The sequence below is a fragment of the Stegodyphus dumicola genome, chromosome 9 (assembly GCF_044657685.1).
Source record: "Stegodyphus dumicola isolate Sdum_Otavi_A_Nest chromosome 9, ASM4465768v1".
NCBI classification, from domain to species: Eukaryota; Metazoa; Arthropoda; class Arachnida; order Araneae; family Eresidae; genus Stegodyphus; species Stegodyphus dumicola.
The window spans coordinates 140,611,383-140,631,911 of NC_140776.1; the positions used below are offsets into that span (position 1 = coordinate 140,611,383).

General features: G+C 31.5%; 1 protein-coding gene across 4 annotated transcripts in view; it reads left to right on the forward strand.

Annotated features, from left to right (window-relative positions):
- The window catches only part of LOC118204727 (long-chain-fatty-acid--CoA ligase 1-like), a 132,621-nt gene that overhangs the window by 39,105 nt on the left and 72,987 nt on the right, over nucleotides 1-20,529 (forward strand). For 3 of the 4 annotated variants that reach the window (XM_035377025.2, XM_035377024.2, XM_085824160.1), the window contains 2 exons: nucleotides 1,704-1,876; nucleotides 8,806-8,838. In XM_035377025.2, the coding sequence (XP_035232916.1) occupies nucleotides 1,704-1,876; nucleotides 8,806-8,838 (206 nt within the window). The remainder of the gene's footprint in view (nucleotides 1-1,703; nucleotides 1,877-8,805; nucleotides 8,839-20,529) is intronic. The other variant, XM_085824161.1, reaches the window with a different exon arrangement.

Consider the following 20,529-nt stretch of genomic DNA (forward strand, 5'->3'; position numbering starts at 1 on the left):
GTTATACCAATTATTATTACTTCTGTAATGATAATTATAAAAAAGAAAAATAATTTTTTTGAATTAATTATTAAAGATGATGTTTAGGAATTTCACCATCTACCAATGAATCAGAGAAGATATATCACATTATCTAATGATGGCCGCATATACATGAGTAAAGTACAGCTATGCATTAATGCCCTTAAAATTTTCATAAAGACTTGAGAAATAGTTGACACAAGCTCAGTAGCTATTTAAGAGGAATTCAGGCATGTTCATATGCAGGACATTGATATGTAAAGAACGAAAAACGAAAGCAGAAAATTTTTGTAGGATGGATAGTAACATCTAAGAAACATCTGTCGGACTTTACATTTGCTCCAACTTCCTTCCACTTGCAGGAAGAATTGGCAGAATGTCTCATTTGGCATCGATCAGAGTCTGATTTTGGGTGGTTTTCAAGAGCTTGCATTGTTTGAAAACATTCTTTTCGTAAAGCTATTTTAATGGAAAAGATGGCGGGATCAAAAGGTGAGAAATCTGAGAAATAAAGTGATTATGGTAGAAAATTATCTGTTTCCGATCAAGGACATCCAAGCTTCTTTGTTCAAACGAATACTTGAAGGGCACAGATAATTAAATTTACAGATAATTTAACCCTGCTTGCATTTCAGCATGAGCTACTCTGTCCCACAGTGCTCTTTGTGCATATAACTTCATGCACGTATTATTACCGCCTATAGATTACCATGTGATTCTAAGTCGTCTGAGTGCACACTACGCATCTAAAGATCTGTTTTACTGGTACTGAAACATCCTGCACTTAAAAAGTACTTGGATCGTAGGAATAAGACTTAATTATTTTATCTTAGAAATCAAAAATGTTTCATGAAATTTGGTCAAACCCTTTAGTTTATGTGGAGCTTTGAACTAATACAGAAAGTAATCACCAAATCTACATCCATTTTGCCTATATCCGTTGTTTTGCTAAAATGTTTCATTTTTAATGATGTAATTAAAAATTGGGAGAGCTCCGATAGCATGTTATATAGATAGTATTTATTTTGTTGCATATTTTACATATTTTAGTATATTCCTTGAGAAGCTGAATGACATTTGAACTTTTCCTTTGGTATTTTCAGTTGCAAGACACGTAAATTTAATGTAAAAATGCACTAAATATTTAAATTAAATTTCACTAAATATTTAAATTAAATCACTTTTTTAATCTGTTTTCTAATAAAGTTTCATATTTTCCCTATTAGCACATAAATTTTTGATGCTAGAATCTCATAATTTTAAAATAGTCCACTGCAGCTATTCCGCAGAAGGAGTATCAAAACTTAAATAATTTTTTAATGTTGAGACAGAAAAAAAAGAGGAATGGTGATTATTTTAATATTCTTCGTAGAAAATAGCCTGGTTATTTAAGGATTATTTGGGTTGCATAAGACCGAAATAAACACTTTACGAGTGTTGTGTGATGTTATGGTTATTCAATGCTGGTGCATTTGGCGATGGGTTTTGTTTGTGGAAAATAGTAGATACGTGCGTAAGTACTGAAAATTGACTGTTATTATTTAGGCATTTAAAATTGCCAGTCCTGGTTCAAATTGCCAGTTTGTTGCCGCTTTAACAAAGGATTACCGATTATATCTAAACTGTTTCTGATAAATACCCTCCGCCTTTTACTGTTTTTATATATTTATACTTGTATTTAGCTCAGATACAGATGGTTGTCTGTGACAATGAAGAGAAAGCCAGGATTCTATTGGAAAAAGCTGAAACAACTCCTTCTTTGACGCATATTATTAGTGTAAACGAAGTCAGTTTGGACATAAAAGATCTGGCAAATAGAAAGAATATTAATCTTCTTTCATTTCACGAAGTTGAAGTACGTATTTTGACTTTCTTTTGTAGTCATATTATCTTCTAATTCTTTGATTGTCATATCTATTCATCTGATTGTACATAATCGTTAAAACTGATAAATTTCGTTAAAATCATACATGCAGTAACACATTGTTGTGAGATCTAAGCATTAAACTCAGCTGCTTATAACAGGAGACCTTAATTGCTCTAGGATAATCACTACTGCTTATCAAGCTTAATTATAATACGTAAATAATTCCGTAGTCACATTGCATTTAAATCAACTCAGTTAAGCAACGGCTCATTTTAATTTGAAAGATAAAGTCCTTATGTCTTGTCAAATGACAGCAACACTGAAAACTTGTAGTTAGTCACGTGAATGGATTAATATACATTGGTAGTAATGTAATGTAAGAGTAATGTAAAGCGTTACTAAAAATGGGAAATTAATTCATACATATTTCTAACATCAAAACACAATTACAAACTAAAGACCTCTGCTATTTGCAGGCAAACAAACATATAACTACAAAAGTAGTGACAGTAATTATGCATGATTTAACATCTGACCAAGTGTTCTACTTTGAAGCAGACCATCAGTGGATCGTGAATAAGAACCTTGAAAATTGGTAGTTCGACTCGGATTCAAATTCCAGCGATCAGGAATGCATGGGAACTTCCATGTTTCCACTTCATGCGCTTTGCCTTTATCAATTAACCTAACTTAATCTAACCTACTCTGAAACAAGTTATTTGGTAAAAATTTTAAATAAATATCAAACAACAATAAAAAAGTCTAGAAATTTTAGATACAGTTTTCAAGTCATTATTACATCAAAAACTCCAGACCTCTATAATCATTTTCTTTCCTGCTGAAATGAATGGATTCAGAAACATACGCTTTATTAGATGTAGAGTTATTTTTATGGTTCTAAAATATGTTTCTTGCTTATTTGTCTCAGAACTTCCTAATTCTCTTCCTAATTCTCAGAACATAATTCAGAAGGTTCTGGTGCAGTTTACTCAGATTGAACAGATCATACAAAAAGGTACAATATTCATTTAGTTACAGTATTGTTAGTTGGGGTTAGTAAATAATTATTCTGAAGTTAAAAGAACGAAATATACTTTTGCATAGCTTTTTGAGGTTATGAATCATTACAAAATACTAAGACGTTGTAGACACAAGGAGCCTTTTGAAATTCAATTTTACCAAAACGGCAAAAATCGTTGATGAGAGATAAGTAATAAATTTGCAGGTTCTTCATTTCGGAGGTAAAATTACAATGAGCCTTTCAAGATATTTACCAGCTATTTCAGATGTCTTCCATAAAGAACGTTTCTAAGGGAAAGTGCTTCGTATTTGCGTAGTATACACTCAGTATAGGTACATACGCATGGTTACGAGGATAAACCACGGGAAAGGCCATAACTCCACCACGTTCACTGAGATCCGAACCTCTGTCCAGTTACAACTGTTTTAGTTCCTGTTAGGTAAATCGCACATTAAAATCACGTCTTTAAAGTTAGCTGAATTTATTTTAATGGGGAAAGGTATTATGCGTATTCTATACCTGCACACTTTATTTAATCATTGGAAGTGTATAACATTTTCACCTAAGAATGTCTTAGGCATGTAACAGGATCGCTTAAATATCATTTTTAACAGCATTTCTGTATTTTATGCATCATAGATATTAGAAATCTTCTTTCGTAACACATAAAATTACATATTTTAAGTGGGGACTAAAATTTCGATGATGAAGAAAAGAATTCTATATATGAATGACAACCTGAAATACAATACAGAGTGTTACAGAGTTTATCGACTGAAGTTTTCAAGTTCCAGATTTCAGTTGCGAAACTTGAAGTAAGCTTATGCCATAAAACCTTTTTGCTATTTTCATGCCTTTTCCCGTACATAACATTTCAAATTATAGACTAATGGAAATGTCATGTTTCTTGAAAACAACACTTGTTCTTTCCACAGACAATCGATACAAATTTATTTTCTGGCAGCCCGTACACACTATCAGCGGATATTTAAAAATTCTTCTTCATTTCTTTGGTTCACTTTTAAATATTCCTTTGCTAGACAGAGAGTACGCCTGTTAAATAATTTAACATTCAAATATTCGAAAGCATTTTTTCTTTTACATAGCCCTTACATTAATTAATAATGGTTGCATCATACGAAAATAATTCAAAAAGTAAAAACAAATTTCGAGAAATTTATAATTTAAAAGACTTGCTTGAAATTACCGTATTACTTGGGATTTAAGAAGTCCTCAAATTTAAGGGGACTCATACACCTTAAACCCCTCATGATCTTCGAATATGTGACTGTTGCAAGAATTGGGATATTTTGTTTATTTTAAAAGCAATTACTTCCAACTTTTTACAGCTGACTAAATAATATAGCTGCTTTGGAAACTAGTAGCCAGAAAGTTTGTGTTGCCACAAATATTTTTGTAATTTAATCCTCTTTGTGACAAAATATTTCGCCGTGTTTCCACCTTGCGCGCATGATATTTTAAAAATGCCTAATGGTACATACTTTAAATTTGATGGAATTCTTTATATGGGCACTATTTTCTAATTGAACCAACAATCTGATGAATATTTTAATATTGAAAAATTTTATGGGCGAAAACATTAAAAATTTTTTTAATAAAATACATTTTATAAACTCAACTCAAAAAAAAATTTAACATGAAATTTTTAGAATTTTAGGTTCACAGTAGTTTCCAATTGTTATAAAAGCTATATATTAAATATGGAATTAAATTATGAAGCAGAATGTTTTAAACTGTGCGCGCAAGTTGGAAACATGACGAAAAATGTTGTCAGAAAGCGGATTAAAGTATAAAAATATTTGTGGCAACACAAACTTTCTGATTACTATTTCAGAAAGCAGCTATATTATGTAGTTAGCTGTAAAAAGTTGGTAGTAATTGCTTTTAAAATAAATAAGTTATCCCAGTTCTTGCAACGGTCACCTATTCGAACATCTTATGGGTTTTAAGGTGTACGAGTAACCAGAGACAGCATCTACGTTCAAGATCAGCTCCAGGAACCAACACCAGAAGGCACCAGGTTCAACCCCCAGCTAACCCTAAATCTCGATTTTGGACTTACTTTCCACGACTGACAAAAGATGGCGCCACTCAAGCGACTTCAGTTTCTACATGCACTTTCAAGAAGCTTTCTCATCTTTTCCGCTGCTCATCTTCACTTCAGAGAGCGACAAGTTAAGCATTTTTTTTCTTCTCTTTTCTCTTCTAGCTCCCTCCTGATGACCTCCTGCTACAGGATTCACTTGAGTTCTCGAAAAAGCCAGATCCTTCGGGAGTTCTCTCATTGCTACTGGGAAGTAGTAGAAACCCAGCAAACCAACTTAGTATTTTATCTACGAGACATACTTCCTTGGATTTGAATAATTTAAGCAGTAACTTTAGATCCGCGACTTGGGTGGATGACGACCCCACGACACTTTCCTTTCATGTATTTTGCACTGTGTGGATTACTGCAGAACTGTGTGTGATTTAAATATGTATTTATGTGCTTTGCTGTCTTCATCTATTGAATTAGGTGCTTTTATTTTATTATTTCGACTATTGTTTCCAAGAAGTACTGCCTGAGTTTTAACTCTACTCTTCAGCAGCATAGGCTAGAGTCACTACTTGAGTGGGTGACTTCCCACGTGATCCATGTAACCGACAATCTTGTATATTACACTCTTGTAGATTAGAACATGTGTTGTAAATGTGTATATATGCTTTATTACTCAAGAAGTTTTTATCATTTCTTTTACTGTTGCGCCCATATTAATTGCTTTGAAATTAGTAGGAATGCATATGCTTCTCATTCTTATTGCCAAGGAGAAACTGCCCACATGCATCACGTGACTTCTCAGTTCAACATTTGTGAATTGTCACCCTGTTTTCACTGGACGTCGAATATTGAACTCTCCTTTTCACCCATGATGACATATTTTTATTAATTATTTAATTATTGTACGACTATTTTTATGGAAAGTTCCAGAACTGCTAAGTGGGGTTTTTTTTTTTAGTCCAAAGGGATTTGAATCCCGGAGGACTATTAGTTTCGTTTTGGCATTTTGCGTCGGACGGATAAATGTCGGTTCACTTTTCAAACTGTTGCCATAAAATTTTAGAGTCCTGCATTATATTTGAAGAAATTAAATAATGAAAATCTGCGTAAATGTATGTATATTTCTCACATTGTCATAAAACAACGGTACATAGAGTCATCGAATTTTGAATAACGTAATCCTCCAACGAATATGAGCATGTGGAAGAGCAAATTTGAAATTTGAAATTTGTTTTATGATCGATTTCCTATTTTTTAAAACTTTGACCAATTTTTGATTAAAAAACTCAAGGATTTCAATGCGAGCAATGGCAACGTTGTGCAGAAAAAACATTTTTATCTCCAGCGCGTGAGTCTCTGTATCGGAAATTCTAAAGATATGCTCGTTTTAAAACTATTTTGCGATATTGCTGTTGCACTGGATCTTATGGTTTAAGTGCGAGGAACATGATATTTAATAAAGAAAGGTAACACACAAAATGTTAAAAAACGCCCCTTTGGACGTAATTTAAAATCTGAAACATTTCAGATTTTTTTTTTTTTTTTTGGTAAAACAAATTTTATTAACCTAGCATCGATCTTGTGTGCCTTCAATCTATTACAAACCCGTCCACGCAACATTGTTTTTACAGACGTATAATAACAGACTGATAATGTGAACTATGTTGTTGATTACCTACGAAATATTTCTGACGGTTCTACAGTAGTTTCTGATTTCTTGTTAGGGTTTACTGTTGTAAGCGTAAAAAGGAAGCTGTCAATAATTTTTATATATATTTCTACCGACATTGATTTTTTAAAAGGAAAATTTATGCTATGAGAACACGTGATGATTTAATGTTCCGTGACTGACATACTGTCGCTACGGAGAAAGGCTCTCTGTGAGGGAAAGAAACATAAGACAATTTCTAGAATCTATTTATGTTGTTGTTACTTATCTCACTTGTCTGACAGTAACATAAGAACAAGCTCACGAAAATACTCGTGGCAAGAAGTGCAAGATTGTCTTTGGCAAGAGCCTTGAGCACCATACCAGGAGAATCTATTTCTAGAGCATTTATGAAACTATAAACAAAATTAACTGTTAACAAAGTCGAGAGTGTTTAGATTGCGTACCTCTGTGCAATTTTATATGGAGGAGAAATAAACCAATGTAAAATGCAAAATTAAGAAACAAACAAACAAAAAAAATTTTGATTTAACTTCTTTGTCGTCCGTAACGCGTCTAGCGCGTTCAAATGAAACTTCTGCAGGGCGGCCGTAACGCGCCTCAACTGTTCTTCTACTACATTTTAAAACTTTTAAACGGTTAAAACGCTTTCTAAATGTTTACTTGTTTGAGTTTTTATTTTTGTTTGTTCTAATACCTCCTAGAGGATAGCACTAATCAGGCATTCTATTTCTAATTGAATTTGCGCCAGGTTTTATGAATATTCGCGCCATTTTACATAAGATACAAGACAGTGGGAGATGGCTTCAGCAACTACTCAGCAGAAAAAGAGAAAAAATGAGGTTGTGAACTGGAAAGACAAGAAGGATAAGACAAGATATACGTTTGATGAGTACAGTCCATAATATTTCGATGATTGATGTTTGAACATGGAAAAGAACTGTAAAAAAAAAAAAAAAAAAAAAAAAAAAAACCAATAATTGTAAAAGATTACAACAACAAAATGGGAGAAGTGGACCGCCTGGATCATATGTTATCAAATTATCCTGCTTTTAGAAATAAGCAGAGATATTATTATTTTTACGTTATAACTTTACTTACTATTCATTGAAATTCATCCACTACGAAAGTCATGTACGGAAAGTTATGATGTACAGAGAAAACAACACGCTACGAAAAACAGACGGCCGCTGGGGGGAAATTTTCGCGGACAGGAGAGGACGGCGAAACTTAAAGCAGACGTTAATCGAACCCGAGGATAGCTTACGTCCACTCGTTTCCATCCTTTTTTCGAAGAAGAAAGATTTACGGCTATCGTCTACCTTAATTTTAATTAACAAGTTTCGCCAACTTAAATTTTTGTTTTGCTCTAATTTTATATTTAGATTTCTATTACAAGGTAAATATCTTCTTGTACTTCGACATTTGGCTGCAAGACACTCTTAAAAGAACTCCTACTTGGGCTTTTAAAATCAAGAAGCGTGGCAAGTTCACAGCTTTCATGATTTTTTTTTGCAAGACTGAGATGTTGCTTAGTATTAAAACTCTTCTATTGTGTGAAAGATATCGCTTCAAAAATCCTTTACAGTAATAGTGAGAACCAGAATGCTAGTTGAAAATGACAGGCATAAAATTGCATCGATGCATTATTAGCAACAAAACAGATTGCTTATGCTTTGGGATCTATAGTAAATTTCATTGAAATTTATTTAAAGAACATTGCATTCATTCTAACTGAAGATATTTAGTAAAACAGCAAACTTCTCTAAATACAATTAAATGAAAACATAGCATACAATACAAAGGAAACAATGTAGGTAACGGTATACAAAGATAAAGAACTATTGTACATACATTGCAATCAGCTTACCTTTATCTTTTAGGTATTCTAAAATATAATGTTCAGTCAAGCATTACAGGTCCTTCTTTGATTAAACATCTCCATACAGAATTTCTATTAATCTGTTTTGGCTTTAATCTAGATTATAGACGCTACTGTATTAAACAATTAATGCAAGGGATAACTCATGATATACATACATGTTATGTATCACATTATATGTTGCAAACATAATGAAGGCTTTTACTCATGGTATTTATATTTACTGCATATCTAAAATTATGTGTTCTTTTTTTATGAAAATAAAGCTTCTTTTTCCATTTCATAGGAGCTTGGATCAAAAAATAATTATCCTATGGTGGTAAGTTCATTTAAATATTTTTAATACATGTATACCTTGAATGAAAATGGGACAGTTCTATTTCTCCCTTTCTACTGGGCCGATGGACGAGATTTAACTAGCGTTTTTCATGTCTCGAAACCGCGAATTAGAATGTATATTAGATCTGTATATACCATTGTTTTGACATAGTTAATTTGACACAAAATTAAACTTTTTCTGAAGTAATATATCGAATCTACGACTCAAATTATGCCTGAATATTAAATATTATTAAATTTGGTGAGGAACTTAGCGAGAAATTTTAAAATTTGTCTGGGTGCATTTTTTCAGTTTGCGCCAAGAATAATTCACTTGGTGAAATTCTTAGATTATTTTAACCAATTTTCCTTTCCTTTTCACGAGCGAAATAAAAGGCGCATTCTTCATTCTTTCAAATAATTTTAACAAAGTGCGTAAACCATATTTTGCGTTATTATCGTTTATAACAAATTTCAAAAGGCACCAATACATAAATTAGCGTATACCTTTGGAAACTTTGCATACGAAATTCTAATTCCCCCCCCCCTGGTGTGCCTAGAAATACATCTACTTTACGATGATGGCAAAAATTTTATGTTATAATTCAAAAACGTTTTCGAAAAATTTATAAAATTACTAAAAAATACAGATTTAAAAAACAAATCAAGGAATAGCTGTGAATTTTGTTTGGGTTGAACTTAAATTTCGAATTTTGAAAGAAGGAATACAGTTAGTTTAATAAAAAAAAAGAGATATTGAAAAATAGATACCAAATTCAATTAATACTGAGGAGCTAAAACTTCGAGGTTTTTACAAAACTACTCGTGATTTTTACAATTTATTGGTATTTAGGCATAATTTTGAGTCGTAGAATCGAAATACAGAAGAAAAAGGCATGGCGTTTCAGAAAAAGTCTGATTTTGTGTCAAAATACTTAAGTTATAATAATACTGAATTATAAATACTTAAGTTATAATAATATAATCCTCAGTTAATATACATCCTAAGTTGTGCTTTCGAGACATGAAAAACGCAAGTTAAATTTTATCAATCGGCTCAGCAGAACGTGAGATATAGAACTGTCCACCTTTTTCTGTGAAAGTTGCACTTGTTGCAAGATACACACACTGGCCAATGAATTAGAAACCCAAGATCAATATTTTATTGGACCACCTTTTGCACGTATAACTGTTGTGATTCGTTTGGGCTTCGAGTCTGCATACTTCTGGAATGCATTTACGTCCAGAGAGTGCCGTGCCACGCATTGGCTATGCAGCTTTTTAGATTTTGTAAATTAACTAGAAGAAGAGAATGCTGTTTCACGCGTCTTTTCACCCTATCCCAAAATCTTCTATGGGGTTAAGATTTGGACTATGCGGTGACCAGAGAAGGTGTTGGAAGTCAGATTGATGTTCAGCGAACCAAGTTTGATGCAAATGATGAAAATGCAAAATTGCAGGGTGCACTTGATCTGTCAGCATAGCTAGGTATCTCATGGCTGTTTGCTTTCCCTCGAGGAATACCAGGGCACCACTTCCATGCCAGCAGAACATGATACTCCCACCAGACCCTTGCGCAGTGTGAGTAAGGCAAGATGGATCCATGGTTTCGTGGCGTTTTCGACAACTTCAACGTCTTCCATCAGGGCAAAATAAGGAGTAGCGTGATTCATCCGATCTTATTACCCGTTTCCAATCCTCAGTTATTCAGTGACTTCTATCCCGAAACCACTCCAAACGAATTCTTGCATATCGGGCAGAAATGAGTGGTTTTCTCAAAAGCACTTGACTATGCATTCCTATCCTCTGCAATTCTCTGCGCATAGTTTGAGCTGAAATCTGGTGAGAAAAGCCTTGGTTGACGATCTGTGTCAGTTGAAGCATAGTAGAGTCAAAGTTCTGCCGTGGAATTCGACGGAGATTACGCCGAACACTCTCTTGGAAAACTGTGCTCGAACCGCAGTTACGTCCTCTAGAAAAGGACTATGGATTCTGATTCCAACTTTTGAAACCTTTTTATATGGCTGCTTTTGAGAACCGAGTGAGATTTCCTGTCTTCGAAACCCAGGCCCCTTCTAAACGGGCACCAACAATAAGCTCTTTCTCAAGTGGTGAAAGATCTGCCTTTTTCCCATTTTACTTCATTCATCGTGAAAAGCACTTCTATACCTTATAAGGTATTTCTTCCGTCTTCTTAGCAGGCCTTCATGGTGTAGTGCTCAGCACACGCGGCGCGTATTCGAGAGGTCCGTGGCTTGAGTCCCGGCGAGGGCATTGCTAATTTTTCATGTATCCTGCTTTAAAAAATACTTAATGTCTCTACAACCTTACTTATACTAGCATTCTAACCAGGTGTAACCGACGTCTTAAAAAATTGCATACTTCATCCCTAGCAGGCATTCAAATGAAAATCTCAAAGGTTTCTAATTCATTAGAAAGATAGTGTGTAGTTAGATTTTATTGACGGGGTAATGATGAATGAAACTTTTGTTTAATAAATTGCAACAATGAGGAGAGAATTCGGCGATATTATATTTACAAAGGCATTATAATCACATATGTTTCCAAAATGTTCATCTTATAACATTAAAAATAATAGCAATAATAATGAAATCAAGGTTTCCTGAGATCTTTCTTTCTTAGCACATATTTCGGAACTGAATCTTAAGCTTCCAAAATGTGTAGTATCTTTATTCCGCTTTCCAGTTAACGGCGTCTATTTGTAATTGCTTTTCTCACCACGTCAGCAACAAAAACTCTTTCTGCGACATTTTCTTCAAAAACGCCTTTAGAAACTCGTGGAATTTCATATTTTAGAAAATTTTCCTCGTTATCATTTTAATTTCGAGTAGAGTTTGTAGATTGTTTCCACATGAATCAAGGCAACTGTGAATCACGGCAATATTCAAATTCTCGTAAACCCGAATCGCTGCAAGTCATCGGAACGTCCAAAACATCTGTCTGAATTTGGGATTCAAAATCAGCGGAGTCATCGAATGAGTTGTGCCCCTACAATGGCTCCTTCCAATGGTTGCACAATAATTATTCTCACATACCAATAATTTTACATTGGATTACGCCTAAACTCTAGAGCTCATTAAAAGCGTAGTTTACCATCTGAACTTTGTCCTGCAAAACAATGCATATTGGCAACAGAGAAGCGTAAATGCAAACTGCTTTTTGATAGTATTCTCTCTTTGTCCTTTAGAAAGGGTATTCAATACACATTAACTGAAATTTCATCAGCTACAAATCAAAACTCTTTCTTTCGCATGCAAATACATATGGCAATTATATCTATGTCTACAAGTTAAAAAGATTTTTTTTTGTGTGTGGCATAAATGATATGTTATCAGTCTGATGCAGGTCACATATCTAACGGGGTTGATTTAAGGCACCATTATAGAGTAAAAGAAAATAATTCCGTACCTATGCCATTCGATCATCCCTTCTGGGCATGAATAAAAACTATACAACTTTAAAACTTTCGATATAAAGTTCTATTGAAATTTAGAACCTATATAATATTCTGTTATAATTCTGAAGGCAGTAAAATTGCAAAAAATTGTGCTTTCATTTAGTTCTTCGATCTTCTTGCTTTAAAATAGATTGTAAACTTCAGTTTTAAATTCTAGGCATATTTTTCGATATTTTACACTCTTCTGATGAATTTGATCAGCGTAGTAGTTATTATTTATTTTTTGCTTATTTCCCGTTTAAAGTATTCACATTCGCATTTTTTTTTTACCTGAACAGCTCTACTGCATTAATATCGAAAAGAGGGAAATTTTGTAACTAGGCTTTCCAAGGTCGTATTTTTATCTGAGATTTTAACAATATAGTCAGTCCAAAATTACGTTAAATGCAATGAAAAAAATCATAACCAAATAATGCATAAACATGGAGCCCTTGAAATGCTGCCACTTTAGGCTACTGAAAGATATTTCGAATGTCACATTCAATAAGTTAAGAAAATGAATTTAATAAGTTACATTTTCCATTTGGTTAATCTTGTAATGAGGATGCAATGAAGATTGATACGCATGCTACCATATACGCATATATAAATGAATAATTACAAAATATAAAACGGTTCAACATCTAATCAAATTGCGCGCTGATAGGAGCAACAAGTGGGAGTAATAATGCAAATTAAAATAAAAAATAAGTTTAAATTTATACATAATCAAATCGGAATAAATCATGCAAAAAAACCCAAAAAAAAAAAAAAAAAAAAAAAAAAAAAACAGAAGCACAGCGGCAAATTGCAAGAAATAGGAAAGGGGCTCTCTATGTATATAAATGTTGGAAAAAAATATATTTTTAGAAATTTAAAAATTAAGATATATATTATTTTCTTGTTTGCTACGAAATTAATTAAACAATCAAGATATAAAAACTAAATCAAAAATGTTAATAGTAAGAAAATAGTAAGAAAGTACATCAAAACTGAAGCAAAAATAAAACAATTCCTAAAATTAGGTAACAAAAATAATAAAACGATTAGATGAAAATTACTTGGTCTTTTTCAAAGAGAATCCAAAGAATTTTGAACATAGACACTTTTTTGAATTACATCTGGACGATTATAAATTCATGAAATAAGTCAAAAGTAAGTGCCAAATAAAAGCAAGTTAAATTATTCAAAATAATTACTTAAGGCTATTAAAACCTTGGTACTTAAATATTATTGTAAACACCTTGGAGCAGTTAGGCGGTGTTCCGCTGATGATATATAAATAATGTTTATCCGCAAAAATAAACATTATTTATCGGTGCATGTCAGCGATTTTCGAGAAATAAAAAAAAAAATCCTAAGTTATCGACATTTACTTTAGGTAGGCAAACGTTACCAACATATCAAAAGAAAAAAAATTAAAATACAAATTTCAATTATTAAATAAAGATATTATATGATACATTGAAAAAAAAAAACACACACATTTTCGCGAAGTCTAATATTTAGCGCTGTTTTTTCTCTCCACATACACAGCGATCTGTTTTCGCAGAAAAAAAATATAAGTAATTGCATAAAAGTTCCATTTCGCCCCGACTATCTTTCAAACTCATCTCATCATTGTTTTCGCGATTTTGCGGCAAAATATTATATTCCTGCTGAAATTTTATGGCAGTTTTTATCATTGCTGACAGATTTCACAAACTATAATTCAAAATAGATTTGAGGCAAAAAATATCTTAGAAAAACCGTTGAAACTTGGAATACAACAGAAAGAACGCGTATGAAAATGGCGGCATTGCTTAACTGAAGGATTGTTAAGAGCATGGTTGCCTGAAGAATGTTGATGCGCATGGTTGCCAGAGTTTGGCACATTCTGAAAATTTTGCTTCTTCTGAGGTGGTTTTGATAGTACGTAAGTACCGAAATTTTTTATAGTATTAACAAAGAGCGGATTAAATTTGTATATCATAACATCTGGTAATGTATCTATATCTATATATTTGATTTAGCGTTTTAATTTACAATTTGGATCTAGTATAATGTATTAATTTGTACATATAAACGTTTTAGTTTTACTTTCTATTTTTAATTTTAAATTTCACTTTTTATTTTTAATATATAAAATTTTTAAGGTTCAAAATAATATTTCTATACAGATTTAAATAATTTTTACTACGATAGAAATTTAAATGACTTTAAATACTGACTAAAATTTATTCCAATAATTCATCCTTTTAATTAGGTTTCTGTTCCTTGGAGATGTTATACGAAAAACCTTTCCTAATAATAATGTATATATATTGAATTAATGCACTGAAATTCATTGAAATCGAAATAAATTTCCTAATACTTAAAAAATACGATGGCTTTGCTCTGCGCAAACAGGCAACCTACAATTAATTTTCGCAATTTCAGGATATTTCCCTAGACCAGTACTTTCGAGAACATTATGGCATGTTACATAACCACTAGTATAAATACAGTGTACGCGCCATTTTTGGTCAAACTGGCTTTCTTTTACTGCTGCTCATCCCATCTTTCCTTTGTTAGAATAGTTATGATATAGAAAATCTAAATTTAATCTTACTTAGTTTAAATCACTATTGAATATGTAATTTAGAGAATTTCATCTAAAGGAAAAATTATTTGAGGTGAGCATTGAATAAAGATGTGGAATCTAAAAAACTAATCCTTCTTTGTCGTCATTTTGCAGCCTTCTACTCAGCCACAATAACGCCCGGACTCTGATGTAGCTATATTGTAAAGCTTTGTCATTCCTGTGCCTGCCTGTCAAAATATTACACATATATATATGTAAGAAAAAGAATATGTTAAAGAGTAAATTAGCAACGTAAATTTCTCTTCTCTATTCTAAAAATAGTAACCCCTCTCTGCACTGCGTCATTTCGAGACTATTCTATGTCGTATAATTCTTACGTAATTATGATGATGTAAAACTCAACCAGCCAATAGTAATTTTAGAGCAATATTAACTGTCCAATCAGAATGCTTTGAGAACCAAAACTAACTCAGTCTAAGATAAGATTTCATCCTGAATATACGCATTTGCTTTCCACGCTTTGGCCTGGCTATACTGCTGTCTGTCTGCTCTGCTTTCTTGCTACAAAATTATCAAAAATGTAAGCCTTTTGGAACAGGCATATTTAATGTGCTGACATGTGTGTAACCGCAATATGTTGCTTAAAATAAAACTGAAGATTTAATCTGTCTTCGCCTTCAAAATCCTAGTCATTGCGGATGATCAAAATTCCTGCTCCCTAGTCATTCTCTTCCTGCACCTGGTCAATGTTTCCTGAGTTTGAATCTATTACATATATATATATATATATATATATATATATATAATTGTGTGTGTGTGTGCGTAATAACAAAAATTAAAAAGTTTGTAAATAAGATTTTCTTTTTAAAACTGAAATCTAGCGCAATCACTCATAGCTAAAGGCTGTTGGCAGCTCTATTTCACAGAACAGTACAATTTTAGTTCATAATTTTGCTCATTTATTATTCTTAATTTCCCATTTTAAACTGCATAGTAGTAATTTACTTGAATTGATTATGTACATATAGGTATACATAAAATTAAATGCTGTAAGAAAAGCAGAATTTGATAGGAATTAACTTATTGAACCTTCCACATTCAAACGGGAAGAGATTAATATGTATATGAATTATGAATAAAATAAAAATTCAAACAAGTCTAAGTTGAGCAAAGAGATCTGTTTGATTTTGGTGTTAAAGAAAACCCTAGAAAACTTCCAGCTGCATACTTTATCTATAATTATAATTTATTACGGGTTTTAAACTAGCAGTTGTGTAACTAACTGCACACAAACTAGTAGTTACGTAACTAACTGCACACAAACTAGCAGTTACGTAACTAACTGCACACAAGCTAGCGAAAGCTTAAAGCTTCTATATTGTGCATCATTTTGAGATGAACTGCATGAAATTCTTCGTTATTGTTATTGAGTTCTCTGAAAGGTCTTATTCCTTTTATAATTAACTTTTACAGTTTTTTGAAACATATCTCTAGATAAAAGTCAAGTTGATAAGTAAAATATCCTTTAGAGCAACATAATGAAACGCGGCTTCTCTTGATCGCTATGCCAAGCTTTTACACAGTAGAAAAGGAAGTCTGGAAATGAATCCAAAGTATTTACGTAAAATCTCTTGCAGTATTTGCAAGCTCATGAAACATTTATTTTCAAACATTCTAAAATGTCGCTAAATTTTGTAACCCTTTTCCAAATGCTGCCTGTCTAGCGACTTAACATACAGACAAAAATGCTTAGTAGATTTGAAAGGGTGATAAGGGTGATAGCTCAACTAAGGTTATCGTCATAAAATTTAATAGTGCGACTCATAATAAAATAGTCATGCAGTTAAATATATGTTATTACATAGAAAAAAAAAAAAAAAAAAAAGCAAAATCAGTAACTAAAGAAATTACAAAAAGAGGTGTATAAAAAAGAGTAGAAAGGGAATTACAAATGAGTAAAATCAGCTAATGGTTTCTTATTTACTTATATATAATGAAATAAACAGAGACCTATGCACAAAAATACAGAGATACATTTAAGCGAGTTATAAACTATTTCTAAAAAAGGATTGAGAATATATATTAGTAAAGTGTATAGTAATTTGTATTTCACTTTTCCTTAATAAAAGCAGAAAAATGAATCACAAAAAGCCGTCTGAAAAATTCAAATATGCCAAATGGCAACAAAAAAATGAAAGTACAGAGCCCATACTAATAAAAGATATGGAATTACAATTTGTCTTTTAATATAATTAAATAAAGAGCAATGATGCTGAAAAAATGTTTTGATTGGAAAGTATGGAAATTGAAAAATGCTTTCAAAAGAACAAGTAAACTAACTAACTGCATTATCTTCTATGTAGTAAAGCGAGAAACGTTCAATAGAATGCAAGAATAGGGTGTTCGTGACGATTAAAAGAAATAAAAAGAGTCACAAATATTTACAGAATAAAATTTCGAATACCATATGGAGTCGTTCATTACGAAACTAATTTTGAGAAAATATCACCGTATCGAAATAAAAAGAACAAAAAAGAAAAGTGTGACAAAATGTTCTTGTTTCTTGATATTAACTGCGAATTCTATAGCTTCATCTTCCCTCCAGAGTTTTTAATATTTCTTACATATTGCTTTTCCTTGCTATATTCTAAGAGAAAAAGAGGAACGCGAGGCGAAAATTAAATTAGAGCATTTCGATTCTATAAACACAATTTGATATGCTTGTTTCCAAATGTTCAAGATATATTTCTAAACTTTTCATTTCAAAGTTAAGCACAAAATAATGTATATGTAGTACGACATAAGCTTACATAGTAGTATCATTACAGGTGTATAATTGAAATTTTACTCTATAATATTGACATTTCCTTACTAGCCCAAATGAGTTGTTAATCTTAGAAGCGCAATTTTGCATTGTTTCAATTTTTATTTAAGTCTATTCCCATTCTACAAAATGTAAGATACTTATCTTTCAAATTGAATCTATCTGTTACTGATGAATAATTTAAGCTATTTAAAATCAATAGATACTGTTTTTAAGAGTAACATTTTTTTTTAAACTTCTGAATCTGATTCAGTTAAATAAAAGCGAATTTAATTCATGATATAGCTATGTAAAAAATATTAAATACTTTTTATAGAATTACGCCACATATTTTTTCACTTTTCAAACATATGTTTTCACCTTAATATATTGGTTCCTTTTCTATTCGAGTTTGTTGCCATTCGAAGAAACGTAAGATATCTTTCTTTCATATTTAATCTGTCTGTAATTAATTAACAAACTAAACGCTTTAAAAGCAGTAGATGTATTTCTTAAAATATTATTTTTTGATTTTTAATTCGATTGATTTAATTAAAATACCTTCAACTCTTTATACATCTAATTAAAAACATTAAACATTTTAATATTGTTACTTTTTAATCTGATGGATTTAAATAAAAAATGCATTTAATTCATGGTATATCTAGTTAAAAACATTAGATACTTTTATAGAATTACATTATGTATTTTTTAGTTTTTTAAATATGCAAAATATACATATAATGTTATAAGGTATTTCTCCCGCCATCTTAGCATGCCTTTGTAGTGTGGCACGCTGGGCGCGTATTCCAGAGGTTCGTGGTTCGATTCCTGGCGAAGGCTTTGCTCAATTTTCCCTTTCTTGCTTCCAAAAAATACCTAATGTCTCTACAATGTTCCCATCTTAATCTAAATGTACTATATTCACCTAATATCCTATAAGAGTTTCCGTTTTTCCACCTGGGACGTCTCTGTCGCTAACTTCCACTGATGAAACTGTGAGATTTGAATTGTGCTATTAAACTTTAAAACAGCCTTTCTGGGCGATCATTAAAATCTGTACCCTTTCAATTTTTCATCCTTTTAACAAAACATTTTATTGCAATGATATCTTGGAGAAAATCGCATAAAAGCATGACCTATAGTGACACATTGGTAGTTCAGTTTTGTAACATTTTTTTATATTATTATAAATTTTATAAACTTATGGAATATAAAATATTCTATCTGTATATTATTGAATTATTTGACTAAAAAGCAGAAAAAAATTCTTTTGTGGATCTTATGTAATAAATATATTTTCAAATATGATCATAACTTTAGATTAACGAGAATTGCACTGGTATACGGTCTCCATGCGCTCTGGTAAAGAACAGAGTAGCGTAGTAAAAATAATCATGTTATTTTCAGCCAATTAATTATAAATAATATGTAATGATGGGAAAAATTCTCTCAATATATATTTCTTACAAATTATTTACAAAAATATACTTGGAATGCTTTCATGATGGTAAACCCAAACCATTCTTCTAAAATATTTCTAAGTTCTTCTTCTTAGTTTCCTAACAGTTTCGAAAAACATTGTTACATGTACAGTGGCTCACGCTTGCTTTTAGATACTTGTATTTTTTAAATTTAGTTTCATAGGGTTTGTACTAAATATTGAAACTCATACTTCAATTTTGAAAAATAAATGTCATCATAATGTTTTTGTAGTAAAATTATTTATTCAAAAATAATAATGAGTAACTCTCATAAATAATGGAGATCCTCGAAAGTTTGAGATCTTTTGGCAGACTAAATTTCTTGCTGTAATTTTTTATTTTAAATGAAAAAACATCAAACAAATTATTGTCTCTATTTGGATATTATTATTTTTTAGCAAAATGTTTTGAGAATTTCATACATGAAACGAACATGACAAAATGCTACAAATTAAAAATAAATTCTCTAGAAATTTAAATATTAATTAATAATATAAAATAAATTTTTTGAAAGGTAGTAAAAGTATTTGATATATAAAAATAATCCTTAAGTAAAGCGTTAAACTATTTTTTATGTTAAAAAACAGTGGAAATTACGTGTAACTGGTTAAAATAGCCTGAAGTCTACAGTACATTCCCAGCTAACGCCAAGAAATTGGAGTTATATCCTATGAAAAATAAAGGTTAAAACATTAGTGATATAAAACTTGCAGCGCTGATTTAAAAGAAAAATTTTCAATAAAACGTAATCTTAAAACTGTTAAAAGATTCATTAGGGCATATGGATACAATGGGCGATAAGGAAGAAGGAGATTCTTCGTCGATAAGAAAACAAAAAAAAAAAAAAAAAAAAAAAAAAAAATATGCCTTGTTTTTCACAAAATCCATGGTAAGCAATTATCATAATGGAAAAATGTTATACTTGCAGACGAGTCAAAAAATAAATACATTTGGATGCGATCAATGAATTACAGTGTGGTGAAATTCGAATGAAGAATAGAATCCAAAATCTTTATTGTCTAATTTTAGCACAGGTTTTAGATGGTTTGTAGATGTTTCGTTACCTTTCAGATAGAAATCTAGTTTTCTTTAGAAAATAATATGGATCATTATAAGTATACAAAAATTCTTATTATCAAATTTCTTATCAGTTACTGAAAGCATCTGAAGGAAAATTTGGAATGCAAAATAGATTCAAGGATATCGATCCTTAGCACACAGCCCTAAATATACGCTTGTGGTTGTTATGCAACTGTCCTGAAGTTGTCAAAACTCTTTCATATTCTTCGGACTCAAATCCTACCCAGCATGTAAGGAATAAATTGAAGAAAAGCGTAAAATAATACGATATTTCTTCGAAAGTTCTATTAAAGCAATTCTTACTG